A 17,529-nucleotide genomic window follows, 5' to 3' on the forward strand; every position below is an offset into this window, starting at 1 on the left:
TCGGATGCATACTGTGGAAAGATCTTCTACACTTCCGATGAAGCGAGCTGTAGCTCACGAAAGCTTATGCTCAAATAAATTGGTTAGTCTCTAAGGTGCCACAAGTACTCCTTTTCTTTTTGCGAATACAGACTAACACAGCTGTTACTCTGAAATCTAACTTTTGTTAGCTGAGCAGGAGAATCAGAAACAGTAAAGATGTGTGCAAACCACCATCCCACACATCTGGGAAAGATCAGTTCTGAACGTTTCAACTTAAGCTCATCTCTGAGAAATTCCTGAACTTCTTGGAAATGCTTCATACAAGCTGCCGCGCTATCGTGTACAGAAACAACTGCAGAAATACCATGTACAAAATCTACTCTTCATCAACATGCTGAATCAACATAGCACGTGGTGGAATTTACTAAATATTTCATGTGAAAGCAGGGATTGCCCGAAGAGGAGGAACTCTAAAAGTAACTGCTGTGATCTGGTACCATTCTTTGTTTGCTTTTTGTAGAGTTTCATTACGCTCAGGCGCGATAACAGAAATCATAAAACACTGATGCATAGTGAGGCAAGTGTGACAAAAACCTGAGTATTGGATGGTGGTGCACGTGCCAGCAGTGGCTCCAACCAAAGCCTTCAGTCTAAGTAGCTCTCAAGAAGGTGCACATTGCAGAGACCTCAGAATGGATAACATGACAAAATGTTTCTGTTCCCCAGGCCTACAAGAAGCTGAAGGTCTGTATTGTAATATCCCTTTTCCATGTGTCAACCCATCATGGTGTAACAATTATTGCCCCCTTTAGGAATTACAGCTTCATTTTAGCATTTTCAATGCATTGTCATCCTTGAGTAAGAATTATATCTAACAACATCAAAAGAATGAGACAAATTGGATGTGAATTTATCACTGACGTAACTCCATTGGAGTCAATGAGTTTCCTATGAAGGCATGAATTCTGTCCATAGCATTTTAGAACGCTAAGTAAACAGCACTGAATTTAAAGCACACTCCTAAGTGGGAAGAGAAAACACAGGGATGGCTGCTTATATGAGACAGTTGGATAAAGGAGGTTCTTGATCTGATCAAAGCACTCATTACTTTTGTTTTTCATTCTCTCTTTCAGGGCTCAATGTTGCAACGTTCTGAGCACCTCGTGCAGGGTACTCTGGACACTCACAGTTATAAGCAAACACATATTGTGCTGGGCTTCAAAATTAGTTCAAAATTTCTGGGCCAGGGGAATCTCAAGTCATGTGTCACAGATGCTGGTTACTATTTGTTGGAAGACTATCAGAAGTGTGGCTAATTACTAGTCCCTTGGGGGTTTGCTGGGCAGTTTGAAGGGATTATCCCCAACACTGAAATCAACCTGATTTAAAAACAAAAACAAGAACACCCTCCAAAACCCATTGTTCTTATAAAATTCTTGAAACCGTTTGAGAGATTTCCCCTGGCACTGCCCGTGCAGCCCATTCTCAAATATAATGGAACTCTTCACAAGTGAGGAGCAGGATTTATGTGCTGTCAAACCCATTTCTAATATGCTACTATTTACATGATACCAAAAGTGTGCTAGATGTGTGAAGATATGGGGCACAGCACTGAAGAGGTTCAAACGGGGGCTACCAACTCCAGGACACCAAATTTACTTCACTGATTTGGAGGGGAAAAAAGTCCTCTCTTCTGGAACAATCACTTTTCCTTGAGTCTTTATTATCCTCCAATTTCTGGATTCATAAAATGAAAGTCACAGGTGCCCTTTACAAATTATATTGAGAAACTTCAAATTTGTAAATTCAAAAAGTGGGAGGAACCTCCATCCTTATCCTTAGCTATACCCCTCCCTCCATCTGCTTACAAGGAACCATGCAAACAGTTTTATGAACAGTTAATATAGAATATAAACCCAAGCAAGGACTCAAGGTTGGTTTATTCGCTGCTTAACCTGTCCTATATCTGTGCACGTCAGAAATAACTGTGCTTATTTACCCTAACAAAATACTAAATGAATGAAACATTCCAGCACTTGCTTTCCAGGAATGACTGGAGAATCAGGTATAGGACCCCATTGCTATTAACCTGAAAACAAATTTTTAAGTCTAAAAAAAGTTATCAGTAAAACACATGTTCCATTCTTTTCTTTGCAGTTATGGACTTCAGACAATTTAATCTAAGGGAAAAAAATTAAAGCTAGCTGAGAATTTATGCCCTATTCAATAAAGCACTTAAACACATGCTTAACTTTAAACATGAGTTTAAATCAACTCTTATTCTGCAAAGCACTTAAGCACATTTTTAAATAGTTTGCTGAATCAAGGTCTTAGTTAGGTAGCTGAGTACCCACATGCCTTTAATATGCTCAATTTAGAGAGGTTTTACAAATATCGAACTATGTTAAACCTTGAAATAAAGCAAACTCATTTGAATGGTTAAATACACACACACATATATAAATCCTGGAGTGATACAAAAATAAATTGGGTTAGTATTTCATATTTTAATGGTTTAGAAGGAAACGGAAGAGGGAAACGGAAGAGGGAAATGGAAGGAGAGGCAAATAAGGTCCTAACCTGTAATGAGGTTTCGGATGAGAAGTGGCTCATCTTCCTTGTAATATTCCAACATTCCCTGGAAATCTTTTTCCTTCCGTTGGACAGTGACCTGCCTGGTAAGCTCGTGACGCCTCCTCTCTGTGTGTGCTGTAGCTTGGGTCGCTGTGACGAGAAAGAGACAACTTTGAAGACAGCTGAATGAATCATCGAGCGCAGTACTTCAATGATAACTATGCATTACAGGTCTGATCCAAAGTCTGTTGAAGTCCTTTGTGTCTTTCCTTTGACTTTAATGGGCTTTGGATCACCCCTGTGTGAATGTGTGATATGAGTCTGTTATAATATTAGCAGCTTTAGATAGACAGATAAAGGACCAGAAACATAACTTGAACTCCTCATTCGGGCAGAACTCTCACTGACAAAGTAAAGGGTGCAAGATAAGGCCTAAAAAACTACAAACATTAGTTCCTTTAATAAATGTAAGATTCACTGGACAAATATTCAGAAGATGGTGACCTTACTGGAATCTTATGAACGTATTACTAACACTAACAAAAGCCAGGCTTTGGGAAAATATGCATAAGCAACATATCCTGTGGCAGAATGCACAGCAAAATTGAAAATTACTGTTTTACGCTGTCGAGTATTGTACCTACATACAATTTTAATCAAATGGAAAATTATAAAGGCTTAATGCAAGTAATGGTAAATGTCAGTCGGATGCATCACAGTAAATTACAGTGACAAAAGCAATCTGCACCATCTGTGCTACTGTGAAATTCCCTGTTTATTCAGCTTAATTTCACTTAATGTCTAGTTCTCTGAAATCAGTTCATAAAATCAGAGCACTGTAGTTTATCACTGTAACCAGTGAGGAAGATAAATAGTTTCTATGCCATATAGATAGCTTGTCCCCATATTATTTTCTCATCAAGGATGAAGCATTTTTCAACAACCTTTCTAAATATCTTTAATATCCCTTTATCAGTCACAGAACAGAATTACTTAAGAGTAGGTGGCGTTTCCTTCTAAAACAGTATGTGGGCCACAATATACACTGCATTAAAAGAACAAGGGCCACTTAGAGTCATTAAAAGGACCGTTTCAAAACCCACAGCATGTACCAAATGTCAGACAGATGCTTTCTAGTAAGAGCTGAACATCCATTCTCGCCTCAATTCTGTGGATGATTTATCAATTTTAAGATGATCCACATCAACAAATTAAGGGAGGTGGCAAGATCCAGGATCTTTGGAAGAGATTTACCATACAGGGACTGACAACATCCACTGAAGATAACTGAAAGATCTCAACAGAATTTGAGCAATAACTTCCCAGTTATCTCCACCCTTTGGTTTAGGACCATACATTGAGGATGGATGAGGTGACGGAAGTTTTTTTTTTTTTTATCATAACCGTAACGGAGACTAAGTTTCAAGAGTGCCCTAAGCATGGCTTGGGATGGGGTGGGGTAGGTTAAAAACTTGGGACCCATTCTGTTCTTTCACACCAGTTCAGATCTCACTCCATTGAACTCAATGAGTTCACCCATATGGTAAGGTGGAGTGACACAGAATTTGGCTATTGGAGCTGAAGCAGAAGTTCTTGTGCACATCCATTTGGAGAGCAAAGCATACATTCACCTGTGTCCACTATAGAAGACTGCTGGGCTCCTCCCCTTCCCAAACAGAGTATTGCACCAAAATAGAATATAGAAGAATTACAATTGGAGAGGTCACAGAGACTCACTGGTCAACAGAGAGCTTTGTAGCAGCTGCAGAACAGAGCCTCTGTTTGTTATGCCCATTATAGGCACGCCAGGAGAAGTTTGACTCCTTCTCCCTCTTGCTCTGAAGCCATGAAGAATGAAGATAGTGAAATGAGAGTCATGCACATTGTTTCCATAGGAGAGAACTGACCGGCATGTATTGGAAGTGGGAGAAAAAGCTTCTGAGAATGACACGTGCAGTGATCCTTAGGGTGTCTATGGGACACCTGCATGTTTCTCTCTGGTGTTGGAGGTGGAGACAAAGCCAGAGAATAAAACCCAGAGACCTAGACTGAGCCTAGAGTAACAGAATTCCATTTCCCCGAGAAGGTAACAAAACCAGAATTACCTTCAAAATCCTGGACCTTCTTCATGTAAATCTTTAGCTGTTTCTTCAGCTTCTTCTCATTCTTTTCTAGTTTCTCTAGTAACTCTTTGAGATCCTGAAAATTAGGAAAAAGGATATTTAAAAAATTGCCCCACTGGCTGATCAGGACCCAGCCCTCTTGGATACAAAGACACTGAGAAGTACATATATGCTGTACTGAAGTGTGTTAAAAGGTGTGTGCAAACGCAGCACTCTGCAAAGCTTCCCGGAGGATAGTGGTTTACTTCTCTCCATCGATAGATATTTGTACTATGATCTGCATCCCTGAAAATGTGCAGCACTTCAGGGTCAATTTCTGCAGCACAGATAAGAAAACATCGGCCTTTCAGACTTGTCACGTCCACTGCCATCTGACGAATTCCTATGGCCAGGAATCACCCAGTCACCAGGGAGCTTGGAAGGACAGGGTCAGAATGGCAGCTGTACACCGGTCCCTGCGGAAAGCTTTTTTATTCGGAAGTACTGAAAGGTTTAAAAAATTAACTTATCTACATACATCCAGTGTTTAAAAAAACCCCACACACATTGATTTGTCTTTGCAGAGGCCATTTCAGTCAGTGTCAAACCAATCAGTCACATAACTTGAGCTCCTCCTTTTCACAGAAAAGTAGAGAAAGCATGCTGTCAAGTTTCTCCTGTACGCGGTGAGAGAGAGGGAGAAAATGGCAGCTTTCAAATGGTTTCCTACATGATGTTATTTTAAAGAACAGGTCTTTCTTCTTTCCCCAGCAGTGATCTTCTGATCCAGAATTTATGGCGCTAGGGCCTGATGCTGTGAACTTCTGAGTTCCCTCAATTCCCAATGAATCTCATAGGGCTGAGAATGCTTAGCACCTTGCATGTTCAGGCCCGCAATGACTGCTTTTTCAAATGTCTTTTTAAATAATATTGCCATGGTATTTAAAGCACGACTCTGCTCCAAATAGTGACTCCATAAAAACGACAGGAGGGAGTCCTATGTTCATTGCCTTTCAGTGACTCCCATAAAAAACCTACTCAGTTTACAAGTAGACAGATTTTTTTCCCCCCAAGGCCTGGGCTACGTGCATTTTTTGTGCTGGTTTAATTATCTCACGGTGTATGCAATTATTTTGGTTAAAAAAAAGTCATAATGGTACAATCCCTAGTCTGGATGCAGTTTTATATCAATAGAAAGATGCTTTACAGCTGATTCTCCTTCCCATACAAGATTAACTACAATGACATGTGGCACCTTTATACCGATATAATTGCATCCACACTAGTGAGGCGGTACAGTTTCAGGTATACCAGTATAGTTAGAGCAGCACATCTTGTGTGTGTAGACATGCTCTAATTGACAGGCCTGCGAACTCACCCTAGGACCTGAGAATCCCACCTCATTTACCATTGCCAGAATCAAAGGTTTGCAGGCCAAATTAGGCTTTCAGTTATATATGTGCTGCCTCTCACGCATGTAACAGGTCAGAATTTCACCCTGCTACTGGAACTTTATCATCATTTGTTTTTTTGATGATTGGTGAGCGAGGCAAGAATCCAGTTCCCTCTCCTACCGTCGTGCTGACACTGGTGGTAGCAGGAGTAAACCGCAGTAAGACTTCTATTTGTCCCTGAAATCAGCATATGTGATTGTGAACACCCAAAGGGCACAGCAGTATTGAGTAAGGAGTTGCTGAGTCACACTTCAGAGTAGATCTGCACTTCAAGTGCTTTTTGGAGAAGAAACTCTTCTACATCTGACTCTTCTTCCTAACCCCCACATAGGGCAAGTCAACACTACAAAATGAAGTCAACCTAAGTTATGTTGACGTACAGCCACTGCAGAAATGACATTGCTTTTTCATGTCCACACTATGCTCCTCGTGTCGGCGGTACACGTGCTCCCCAGGAGCACTTGCACTGATTTAATGGTCAGGGTGGGGAATTGTGGGATGGCTTCTGAAAGGCAGCAACAGTCGATGTCAGCAATGCAGTGCCTACATTGACACTGTATCGACCGAGCTACATCAACCTAAGAGCTTCACCTCTCACAGTGGTGGAGTTAAGTTGGCGTAGCGGGCGAGTTACATTGTCAGGAGTGACATTTTAGTACAGACACTTACAGAGCTAAGTCCATGAAAGCTGCCTTATGTCAAGCTAAGTCTGTAGTGAAGAATAGGCCTTGGGCTTTGTTATTCTGTATCCTATATCCCCATACTACCTGTCATCCCCACTCTTTGATGGCTATCTAAACAGTTAATCACCCACTAAATGGTGCTGGGTTAGGATGGGCTGTTTTGTTTTCAAGGCATAAGCATAAATGCTGTACATTAATCGTTTGGCTGGATCCTGCTCCCATTCAATACAATGGCAAAAGTGCCATTGACTTCAACGGGATAGGATAAGGGCTAAGCTTTTCTCCTTTATCTCTTTTTTGCTGCCACAGTCATTGCAGGCAACAGATGCACTTCTGCCAAGGGATTAAAGTTGAACACGTTGCACAGCGAGCAAGAGATTTTTGTTTTGCTGCATGACATACTTTTCCTAACACGGAGGATTAAGAATGATAAAGAATGTGTTAACAGTTGCCCCCAAAATTGGTCTCATGGGGTCTCCCCTCTGAATGTCTGTTTAACATCAGCAGAAGAGGAAATCATTCTTCCATCTGTCTACATGGTCACATAAATAAGCCCACGTCTCCTGATCCTGACTCTTCCTGGAAGTATTATACAGTAGGTAATGATTTATAGTTTATCACCTCAGGGCTTTATTTCCTGGCTGCCATTCATATGTAAATGGTTCAGACATGTCTGTTTGAACGTGATAAAGTTCTCTAAAGAGACGATCCTGAGTGAGGCAGCAGCATCTACCTACCCACCCACCCAGGCTCAGGAAATGCCAATTCTTATAAATAAGGCTATGATTTTGGCACATACATTTTTAGTAAATTTCACAGCACAGGTGTGCAAAAAAATGAAAAGTCACGGAAAGGTCACCGAATAATGTCGGTTTTGCCACATCACCATACAGAAGACTATTGGGGCTGCTGAAAGTGAGGCACTGTAGGGAAGAGAAGATTTGGCAAGCAAGCCCACCCTGCAGCAGCAGGTCCTCTCCCATGGGACGGGACCTGACTCCCTGCTCTGGGTGTTGCAACCTGGCACATGGAGATGCAGTGCCTCTCAGGTATGGCCCATCCATAAATGGAGATGGCAGGGCGGATGGGCCAAACCCGAATGGTGCTGTGACCCAGTGCACCAGGTCACCATGCCACTCAGTTTGGAGGCTAATCAAATGTGTTTTTACAGCCACTTCCAAGATGTCACAGACTTTATTCAAATTCATGATTTCTGTGACAAAACCGTAGCCCTACTTATAAATAACATTAATAGATTCAGAGGTTTAAGGTCAGAATGGACAACTATGATCATCTAGTCTGATCATCTAATCACCTTTTATGATGAGATTACTGGTTCTGTGGATGAAGGGAAAGCAGTGGATGTATTGTTTCTTGACTTTAGCAAAGCTTTTGACACGGTCTCCCACAGTATTCTTGACAGCAAATTAAGGAAGTATGGGCTGGATGAATGCACTATAAGGTGGGTAGAAAGCTGGCTAGATTGTCGGGCTCAACGGGTAGTGATCAATGGCTCTATGTCTAGTTGGCAGCCGGTGTCAAGTGGAGTGCCCCAAGGGTCGGTCCTGGGGCCGGTTTTGTTCAATATTTTCATAAATGATCTGGAGGATGGTGTGGATTGCACTCTCAGCAAATTTGCGGATGATACTAAACTGGGAGGAGTGGTAGATACGCTGGAGGGGAGGGATAGGATACAGAAGGACCTAGACAAATTGGAGGATTGGGCCAAAAGAAATCTGATGAGGTTCAATAAGGATAAGTGCAGGGTCCTGCACTTAGGATGGAAGAATCCAATGCACCGCTACAGACTAGGGACTGAATGGCTAGGCAGCAGTTCTGCGCAAAAGGACCTAGGGTTGACAGTGGACGAGAAGCTGGATATGAGTCAGCAGTGTGCCCTTGTTGCCAAGAAGGCCAATGGCATTTTGGGCTGTATAAGTAGGGGCATAGCGAGCAGATCGAGGGACGTGATCGTTCCCCTCTAGTCAACATTGGTGAGGCCTCATCTGGAGTACTGTGTCCAGTTTTGGGCCCCACACTACAAGAAGAATGTGGATAAATTGGAGAGAGTCCAGCGAAGGGCAACAAAAATGATTAGGGGTCTAGAACACATGACTTATGAGGAGAGGCTGAGGGAGCTGGGATTGTTTAGCCTGCAGAAGAGAAGAATGAGGGAGGATTTGATAGCTGCTTTCAACTACCTGAAAGGGGGTTCCAAAGAGGATGGCTCTAGACTGTTCTCAATGGTAGCAGATGACAGAACGAGGAGTAATGGTCTCAAGTTGCAGTGGGGGAGGTTTAGATTGGATATTAGGAAAAACTTTTTCACTAAGAGGGTGGTGAAACACTGGAATGCGTTACCTAGGGAGGTGGTAGAATCTCCTTCCTTAGAGGTTTTTAAGGTCAGGCTTGACAAAGCCCTGGCTGGGATGATTTAACTGGGAATTGGTCCTGCTTCGAGCAGAGGGTTGGACTAGATGACCTTCAGGGGTCCCTTCCAACCCTGATATTCTATGATTCTATGATTTCCTGCAGAAGACAGACCATAACATTTCAACCATTATTCCTGCTAGTGGAGGGAGTTATTCTTCCCTGACTATGTATATTAAAGCGCACAGGGCCAGACTGTGGCCTTAAACCATTTTGCTTATGTCCAGAGAATGGCAAAATGTCACTGGGTACATCACAAAATATGACCTTTTACACCATGCAGCACGACTTCTCCTACTCACCATCCAACCCTTATAAAACAGCGTTTCAGTGCTCTACAGCAATAGCCCACTGTGTTGTTGGAACACCACTGGGAGTGATTGGGATTACTAGTGCATCTAGCTTCCGGGAAGGCAGCTCCGCTGGCTAGTTGTGTGTTCATATACAAGGGTGGGTGTGATGGGAGTTCTTCCCATCTTACCTCCATCAACCACTGATCTGTTTTTACAGTATAGGTCATGAAGGACAGTCATTTTACATGGTCTCTTACCAGATTTTCGTTTGACAGACGTGTGATTTCTTGCTGGATGCCAAATTCCACCTGGGCCTCTGGTGGTAGCTGTAGGGTCTGGAAAAACACCTGCTGCTGTTTCTCCATCTCGTCTCTCAGGGTTTCCACCTGGGTTTTCAGAGTTTCCACCTCCTCTTCGTGCTCTCTCCTCTGATCCTGAAGCTGGGCTTCCAGGAGCCTGATAAGAGGAGGAGTGAAGGGACCATTATGATAATCTATTCTGATCTTCTGTATTAACCAACCAAAGTACCCCAGTAACTTCTGCAACAAGCCGATGACTTCTGTTTGAGCTCTAGCATATCTTTCAGAAAGACACCCAGGCGTGGTTTAGATTCAAGTGATGGGAAAATGCTACGAAGATCCGTGTAGTTTTGTGGGAAGGGAGACAGTTTGGTGCTAAGACCCTGGTCCACCACTCACTGAAGTTAACTGAAGGACTCCCATTCACTTCAGTGGGCACTGGATCAAGCTCTCGTGTATTACATCCAAGTTATACTTCTCCTACAAAGCAACGGTAAGGTGTTTGGTTACTGTACTGTACATCTTTTGCTGAGAAATCCAAATATCTAATATACTTTTAAACAACAAGATAAAAAACAGCCAAATATGAATTAGTTAAGACTTAAGCCCAGATTTAAACAATCACCAGTGATTTCAGGTGTTTCCATTTTTGGATGCCCAGTCTGAAACATCTTAAAGCAGCCTGATTTTCAGACAGTGGATGCGAAGCAGTTTCAGGAAACCAGGCCCCTTTCAGTTGGCTTCAGCTTTGCACCCAAACACTGAGATGCCCCAAACCACTAGTCACTTCTGAAAATGTAGGCTCAGCTTTGCAGTGGAAAATGTCACACTGACTCAGACACGGAAGAAAGACCGCAAGAAGTTTGCATTTTCCATTTTAAAAAATTCTTTTCTAAGTCATTTTGAAGAATAACAAGTTAAATAAACCCCTTAGAAAGTGCATCAAAGGAAAACTGAAACTCTGGCGGCAGCGGGGGGCAGGGGGGTGTCTTTAATTACAAAAGGAGAAGAATTCCATTTGGACGAACAGCATGTCGTTCTGTGCAGTGATAAATTAAAGCACAAGCTGTACTTTCAGTAAAATGGACCGTATGAGCCATTTTTGTGCCTTTCTCTTTCCTTTTCCTCCCACATACCTTCTTCATCCAAAGGAAGAACGATTCATCATATAAAGGTTACTGCCCTCCTCAATGCTGGGTGTACTAATAAACAATGTTTAGCAAGTTAATTTATTTTTAAGGGTACCAATTATAGTGTACCAAATGGAAATCTCTCCCTTAGTGCTTTTAAGTATTCCAATAGGATCTAAACAAGATTACAAATGCTAGCAAAGTGGTTCCAGCAAGATTGAATGGTTTGAACAAGGGACCGAAAGTTACGAAGTCTGAAGCCTTAGCTCTGTCTCTGCCACTGATTTCCTGTGTGGTCTTAAGCAAGGTACTTAATCATAGAATCGTAGAATATCAGGGTTGGAAGGGACCTCAGGAGGTCATCCAGTCCAACCCCCTGCTCAAAGCAGGACCAATCCTCAACTGAATCATCCCAGCCAGGGCTTTGTCAAGCCTGACCTTAAAAACTTTAAGGAAGGAGATTCCACCACCTCCCAAGGTAACACATTCCAGTGTTTCACCACCCTGCCAGTGAAAAAGAGCATGCATGACTTCTGGCACCTGAATCATCCCACTAAAGTCAAGAGAACTATGCTTGTGCTTAAATGTAGGCACATGCTTATGTATCTTGCTGAATCAGGGCCTTAATTAGGGCAGGTCAAAAAGGTTTTCTATCTAAATTGTGCTTCAACAGAACACAGTTTTCAACAAGCCAAAGTTGTGTGTGTGCAAAGTGTCTGTTTTCCATGGAAAATGTTGTCTTTTTGATTTTCAGCTGAAAACTTTTCAGTTGTTCTGTTCAGTGGAGTCCAACATCCTCCCCATTTTCTGCATTTGTACATACACCCACCCACCCACTCACTCAATATCTGTCAGATGGAGATAATAATGGACATGACCTTGCTGACATATTGTCAGGAGTTAATATTGTGTTGGGCCTTCCACTATGCTAAAAAGTACAAGTTTTTTTCATGATGCAGCTTCATATGAGATCAAGTTGAACCTGAACCAAACACGTAGACAAATATGGTCCTCTTGTATTTGCAGTTCTGAGGAAAGTAGGCAGCCAATCAGCCCAGTCATATATTTCATATTATTCTCAGAAGAGCTTCTGCCCTCCCTCTGGTTGCTCTAAAATTGACACTACATTTTAATAAATATTACGACTACTTTCCCCCTGATAGTGCTTTTCATCAGATGATCGCACTTTACAAACACTGATGGAGAGGCTCACAACACCTCTCTGTGAGGCAGATAAGTATTATCATCCTTGTATTACAGAAGGATAAAGTGAGATGGTAGAAAGATTAACATGTAATGATCAGACATTCTGAGAACTGTAAATAGTATCAGAATTGGGAATAGGCTACTGGGAACTGGGACTCCTGGATTCTACTTTAACCATTATTCATCCTCCCAAAAGGTGATTAGTTTGGAGAAGTTATTACAGAAGCACTGTGCTTGCACAGGGGAACATTGAAATTGCAGGAATCACCTGCAATGTGTCCCTCTGATATATTCATCCACAAAATAGGAGTGCATTGGAGTGTCAGAGGTAATCTGCAAGCAGTAATAATTCTCCTCCTGACACACTTCTAGACATTGGATTGAGTGGAAAAGGAGTAATTCAGGTGAATTTGAGCATGCAAAGAGGACAAAGAAAACAGTACATTTAAAAGGGACTCAGCATCCTTTCTTACACGTTCATGAACAGATAAGAGAACAGAAGACTTTAATACACTTTACAAAAGGAGAAGTTCAGTCAGAGCTAAAGGGACTATAATTAGATACTTGGGGTGAAACCCTGACTCCACTTAACTCAATGGGAGTTATGCCATTGACTTCAATGGAGCCAGGAGTTGGTTCATGAAATACCGTTGTTCCTCCACACCACATATAAATATCTCTAAAACACATAAGGCCGAATCCAAAAGGGTGCAGCACCCACAAACAGGGTAAGGTTTCCCAGCACCTCTGGGGATCATAGATACAGTTTTGGTGTGGTACACAATGATACATTCGTGCAGCAATGTTGCAGAACTACATCCCAACCCAAACTTTAGTTGGTTGCTGCATTCCTAGAGATGGGCGTGAGTGCCAAGGTTTGGCTCAGGACCACAATTTCCCAAAACCTTAGAAATGTTCCATCTCCCCCTCAAAGTTATGGTGGCTCAGCTTGGGTTAGCCCCATCTCCAATTCCTATTGTAAAGGACAGTGAGGCAGAGAGAGTACATGTGAGCGTATGAATGAGGCGGGGAAAAGGAAAGAGGAAGAAGAAAAAAGCATTTGACCTGGCAACTTGCTTTAGGCCCTGATAGGCCAAGCCGAGCTCTCCATCTTCATTGAGATAGCCCCAGTCCTCAGTCTTGCTAGAAATAAAGGACAGAGAAAAGGAAAACAAGGGGACAGGAAAGAAAGGCAAAATGTCAGTTGCAACAGAAAGGGGGAAAGTAAGGAGTCCCCATTACACTCAGGCAAACTTTTTAAAAAAAGAACAAAACGTCATTAAACTCTCTTCCCTTTGGCATCACTACTAAACTGTACATAAAGAGCCCTTCTCTAGTCCGTCGTCAGAATCCTCTTCCTACCCCTGTAATTTCACAGTCAGACAGTTGTGCCCCCTTCCCTGGTAATACAAGAGTTGCCGTCAGACTCTGCACTCCTCCACCCTGTCATGAGTGGAGCCACTGTTGCCAGCTAACATGATTTTATTACATCTTGTCTGATATTTGCCATTTTACTTCCAGCCCCAGCTTCTGGAGAATCTTAGCTTTCATGTTCATAAGTGGTTAGCCTACCTGGAGACAAGCTAGGAAGTCTGAGCCAAATGAACTCAAAAGGCTCAAAATCCAGAAGGCAAATTAAAAGAAGCCAACATTTACTATCTATTAAAATCTCATGATTTGGGGGGTGGACATAACTCGTCATATTTAAAATTTGGGGTAGGCACGACTGGCCTCTCAAAGGTAAGCAAGCAATATCATCCCTTTTCATGCAGAAAAGTCAAGTGACTTGCCCAAGATCACAGACTGAGTCAAAGGGAGAACCAGGAGTAAAACTAAGGTTTTCTGACTCCGAAACCTGCGCTCAAGCCACTGAACAGTGTTGTCTGCCATGGTAGCAAACTGTGATGTTGCCAGCACTGGCTTGTGACAGTCAATGTACAACTCGGACAGGGGTAATCTATTGTCACACAAGAATCATAGTAATTGAGAAGAAGAGTGTGGTAGTTTGCCAAATCCTATATACTTCTAATTTGGATGAGTGGGGCTGTCGCTCTCCATGGCAAAGATTTTATGGATTCCTTTTCCGGGTGGGCATGGATATTACCGACCTGGAGGCAAAGGGGGAGGATAAACAGCGGAATTAAAGAGTTAGGGAAGACTGAAGGAGGACAGAGAGAAAGAGCACAAATACTGCTGCCCAGCTGAGCCACTGCATGCTGCTCCTTCAGTCAGTGGCCGTGCCCCATACATGGGAGCCTCAAGGGGCAATACTAGGCCCAGCAGTCCTGACTGAGGATGCGGGTAAGGAAGGTCATTTGTGTTCATAGCAAAAGTCTTGGGAAGAAAAGGGAAAAAACAATGGAAGGTAAAAAGAATTCAAAGAAAGTAATCAGTTGTTTTCTATTGCTAGCCCTTATTATAGCTTGGATTTTAGTTAGGCTTTTGACAGTGTTTCACATGACATGCTCATAAGTGAAGTGTGGCTTTGGTGAATTTACTCAAGGACTGGAGAAGGGCAAGCATAGTACCTATCTTTAAAAAGAGGAACAAAGAGGACCCAGGGAATTACAGCCTAACTGATACCTGGAAAGATACTGGAACAAATTATTAAAGAATCAGTTCATAAACACATAGAGGATTATAAGGAATTTTCTTCTTTGAGAGGGTTGCTGGCCTAGTGGATAGTGGGGAAGCAGTAGACCAGATATATCTTGATTTTAATATGCCTTTTGACACAGTTCCACATGACACACTAATAAGCAAACAGGGAAATATGGTCTAGATGAAATTACTATAAGGTGGGTCCACAACTGGGTGAAAAGCTATATTCAGTAGTTATCAATCGTTTGCTGTCAGACTGGGAAGGCATATCTAGTGAGGTCCCACAAGGACGGGCTGGGATGATTTAACTGGGAACTGGGAATTGGTCCTGCTTTGAGCAGGGGGTTGGACTAGATGACCTTCTGGGGTCCCTTCCAACCCTGATATTCTATGATTCTATGATTCTAAGGGTCAGTCATGGGTCTGATACTAGTTAATATTTTCCTTAAAATCTTGGATAATGGAGTGGAGACTATGATTATACAATTTGCAGATGACACCAAGATGGGAGGGGTTGCGAGCATTTTGGAGGACAGGATTAGAATGAAAAAGGACCTTGACAAATGAGAGAATTGGTCTGAATTGCACAAGATGAAATTCAGTGAAGACAAGTGCAAAGTACTTCTCTCAGGAAGGAAATATCAAATGCACAACTATGTTTGTACTGCTGAAAAGGATCCAGGGGTTCCAGTGGATCATAAATTGAATACAAGTCAACAATGTGATGCAGTTGCGAAAAAGGCTAATAACGTCCTAGGGTGTATTAACAGTAGTGTCATATGTAAAATGTGGGAGGTAACTGCCCCACTAAACTTGGCACTGGTGAGCCTCAGCTGGAGTACTGTATCCAGTTTTGGGCACCACACAGTTTAGAAAAGATGTGGATAAACGAGAGAGAGTCCAAAAGAGCCACAAAAATGAATAAAGGGTTTAGAAAACCTGACCTATTAGGAAAAGTTAAAAAAACACTGGGGATGTATAGTCTTGAAAAAAGAAGACTGAGAAAGAACCTGCTAAACAGTTTTTAAATATGTTGAGGGTTATCACAAAGAGGATGGTGATCAATTGTTGTCTAAGTCCACTGAAGGTAGAACAAGAAGTAATGGGGTTATCTGCAGCAAGGGAGAGCCAGGATAGGTATTAGGAAAAACTTTCTATCTATAAAGGGCAGTTAAGATCTGGAACAGGCTTCCAAGGGAGGTTGTGCAATCCCCATCATTGAAGCTTTTAAAGAAGAGGTTGGACAAACACCTGTCAAGGATGGTCTAGGTTTATTTGGTCCTGCCTCAGTGTAGGGGGGTGAACTTGATGACTTCTCAAGCTCCCTTCCAGGCCTACATTTCTATGATTCACTAGTGTGGCATGCGGGGTATGCATTCATACATACACACTCACTGTCTTCTGGTACAGGCATATTAGTTACAGTTTTCTTAGGCCCTGTGGTCTTGATTTCTCCTCTCACTCAGGCCTGTTTTACAGTGGTGTAACTATTAACTTCAGTGGAGTTAATTTTGATGTACACCACTATAAGATTTTGATCCTTTTCCCATTGGAGTCTGGCCAATTACTTCAATGGAGGGGTTAGGCCTTTTGTGGGGGTAAGAATCAAGTTTGTATTTCAGTTGGTTTATGCTGGAAAACTCCACCAATAGAAAATGCACAAGACACTGGTTGTTAACTTTTCTCTGTACTGGAAAAGCATTCTGGCTCAGCTGCATTTTAGTTACTTTACTAATATTGGTCTAAACCCCATTTCAATGCAAGAGACTCAGCTGACACGGGAACAACAATCTTGATGGAGCAGAGCATTCAAAAAAATCTAGCCTCTTGGAGCACTGTCTTCTTTGGTGCAGCTCCAGCCAGAATCGAAGAAACTTACTACTGCTGTAATCTCTTATGCTTTTGAGCCATATCCTCAGCAGGAGTAAATCAGCATAGCTGCACTGAGATGACTGGAACTCTGCTGACTTACTTTAAGCAGGTGACCTGGTCCTCTGAATTTGAGAGCCTAGTCAGTTTCACTTTACTCCTCTTCCCCCTACTGGCAGTGAAGCTGAAGGGGATCTCAAAATCTAAAAGCAGTATTTTCCACAACTTGAAATCTTTAATCTAGCCAGTTTCATTTTGCTATCAGCCAGACACTAGACAAAACTGGAGAGAGAGGACACCAAGAAAGGGAAGAGAAAACAAAAAAGCAAGGGGAACAACAATCATAATGAGAGAACACAACGGAGATCAAGGGGTAGGCGAGCAGACAAAGTGGAGAGGAAATGGCTTTGAGAACAAAGAAAGCACATAGGAAAAAGGGTCCACTACCAAAAAATGAAAGAAATTTTCCTGCACTGAAATTTTTATTGGAACCTCTCAAATATCAATCTTGATCTTTTTTTTAAAAGCACAGCGCAGATATGACCCGGCTCTTAGGTTTGTTGTACATCTACACCAATTCCTCTAAGGGCAAAGCAACATGAATGGTTTCAGATACATCATTCCCACTGGCTCTAGTGGGCGAAGCACCGGGACTAGATTCTACTCCAAGTACTTGACCTGGGTTGTAGTTGCAGCTTTTGCCACTAGTTCAGTGTGTGACCTTGGATGGTCCAACCCTCTTTGCCTCAATGTCTCCAGCTCGAAATTGGGAGAACATAATTACCCATCCCTGCATACCTCTGAGATCTTCAGACAAAAAGTGCAATATAAAAGGAAAAGGTCTAGTCTCCACTAGAAAAGGTTTGCCCAGATAGCTATGCCAGTAAACTCTCCTAGTGGAAATAC

The 17,529-nt window shown here is 42.3% G+C and overlaps 1 protein-coding gene across 6 annotated transcripts in view; it reads right to left on the reverse strand.

The window, feature by feature from the left end:
* Positions 1-17,529, reverse strand: part of MYO5B (myosin VB) — a 372,896-nt gene that overhangs the window by 21,420 nt on the left and 333,947 nt on the right. For 5 of the 6 annotated variants that reach the window (XM_073343525.1, XM_073343526.1, XM_073343524.1 and 2 more), the window contains 3 exons: positions 9,776-9,974; positions 4,662-4,755; positions 2,563-2,706 (listed from right to left, as the gene is read on the reverse strand). In XM_073343525.1, the coding sequence (XP_073199626.1) occupies positions 2,563-2,706; positions 4,662-4,755; positions 9,776-9,974 (437 nt within the window). Of the gene's footprint in view, positions 1-2,562; positions 2,707-4,661; positions 4,756-9,775; positions 9,975-13,218; positions 13,297-17,529 lie in introns of all 6 variants that reach the window. The other variant, XM_073343528.1, reaches the window with a different exon arrangement.

This window comes from Lepidochelys kempii, chromosome 5, assembly GCF_965140265.1.
Source record: "Lepidochelys kempii isolate rLepKem1 chromosome 5, rLepKem1.hap2, whole genome shotgun sequence".
Classification (NCBI taxonomy): domain Eukaryota; kingdom Metazoa; phylum Chordata; order Testudines; family Cheloniidae; genus Lepidochelys; species Lepidochelys kempii.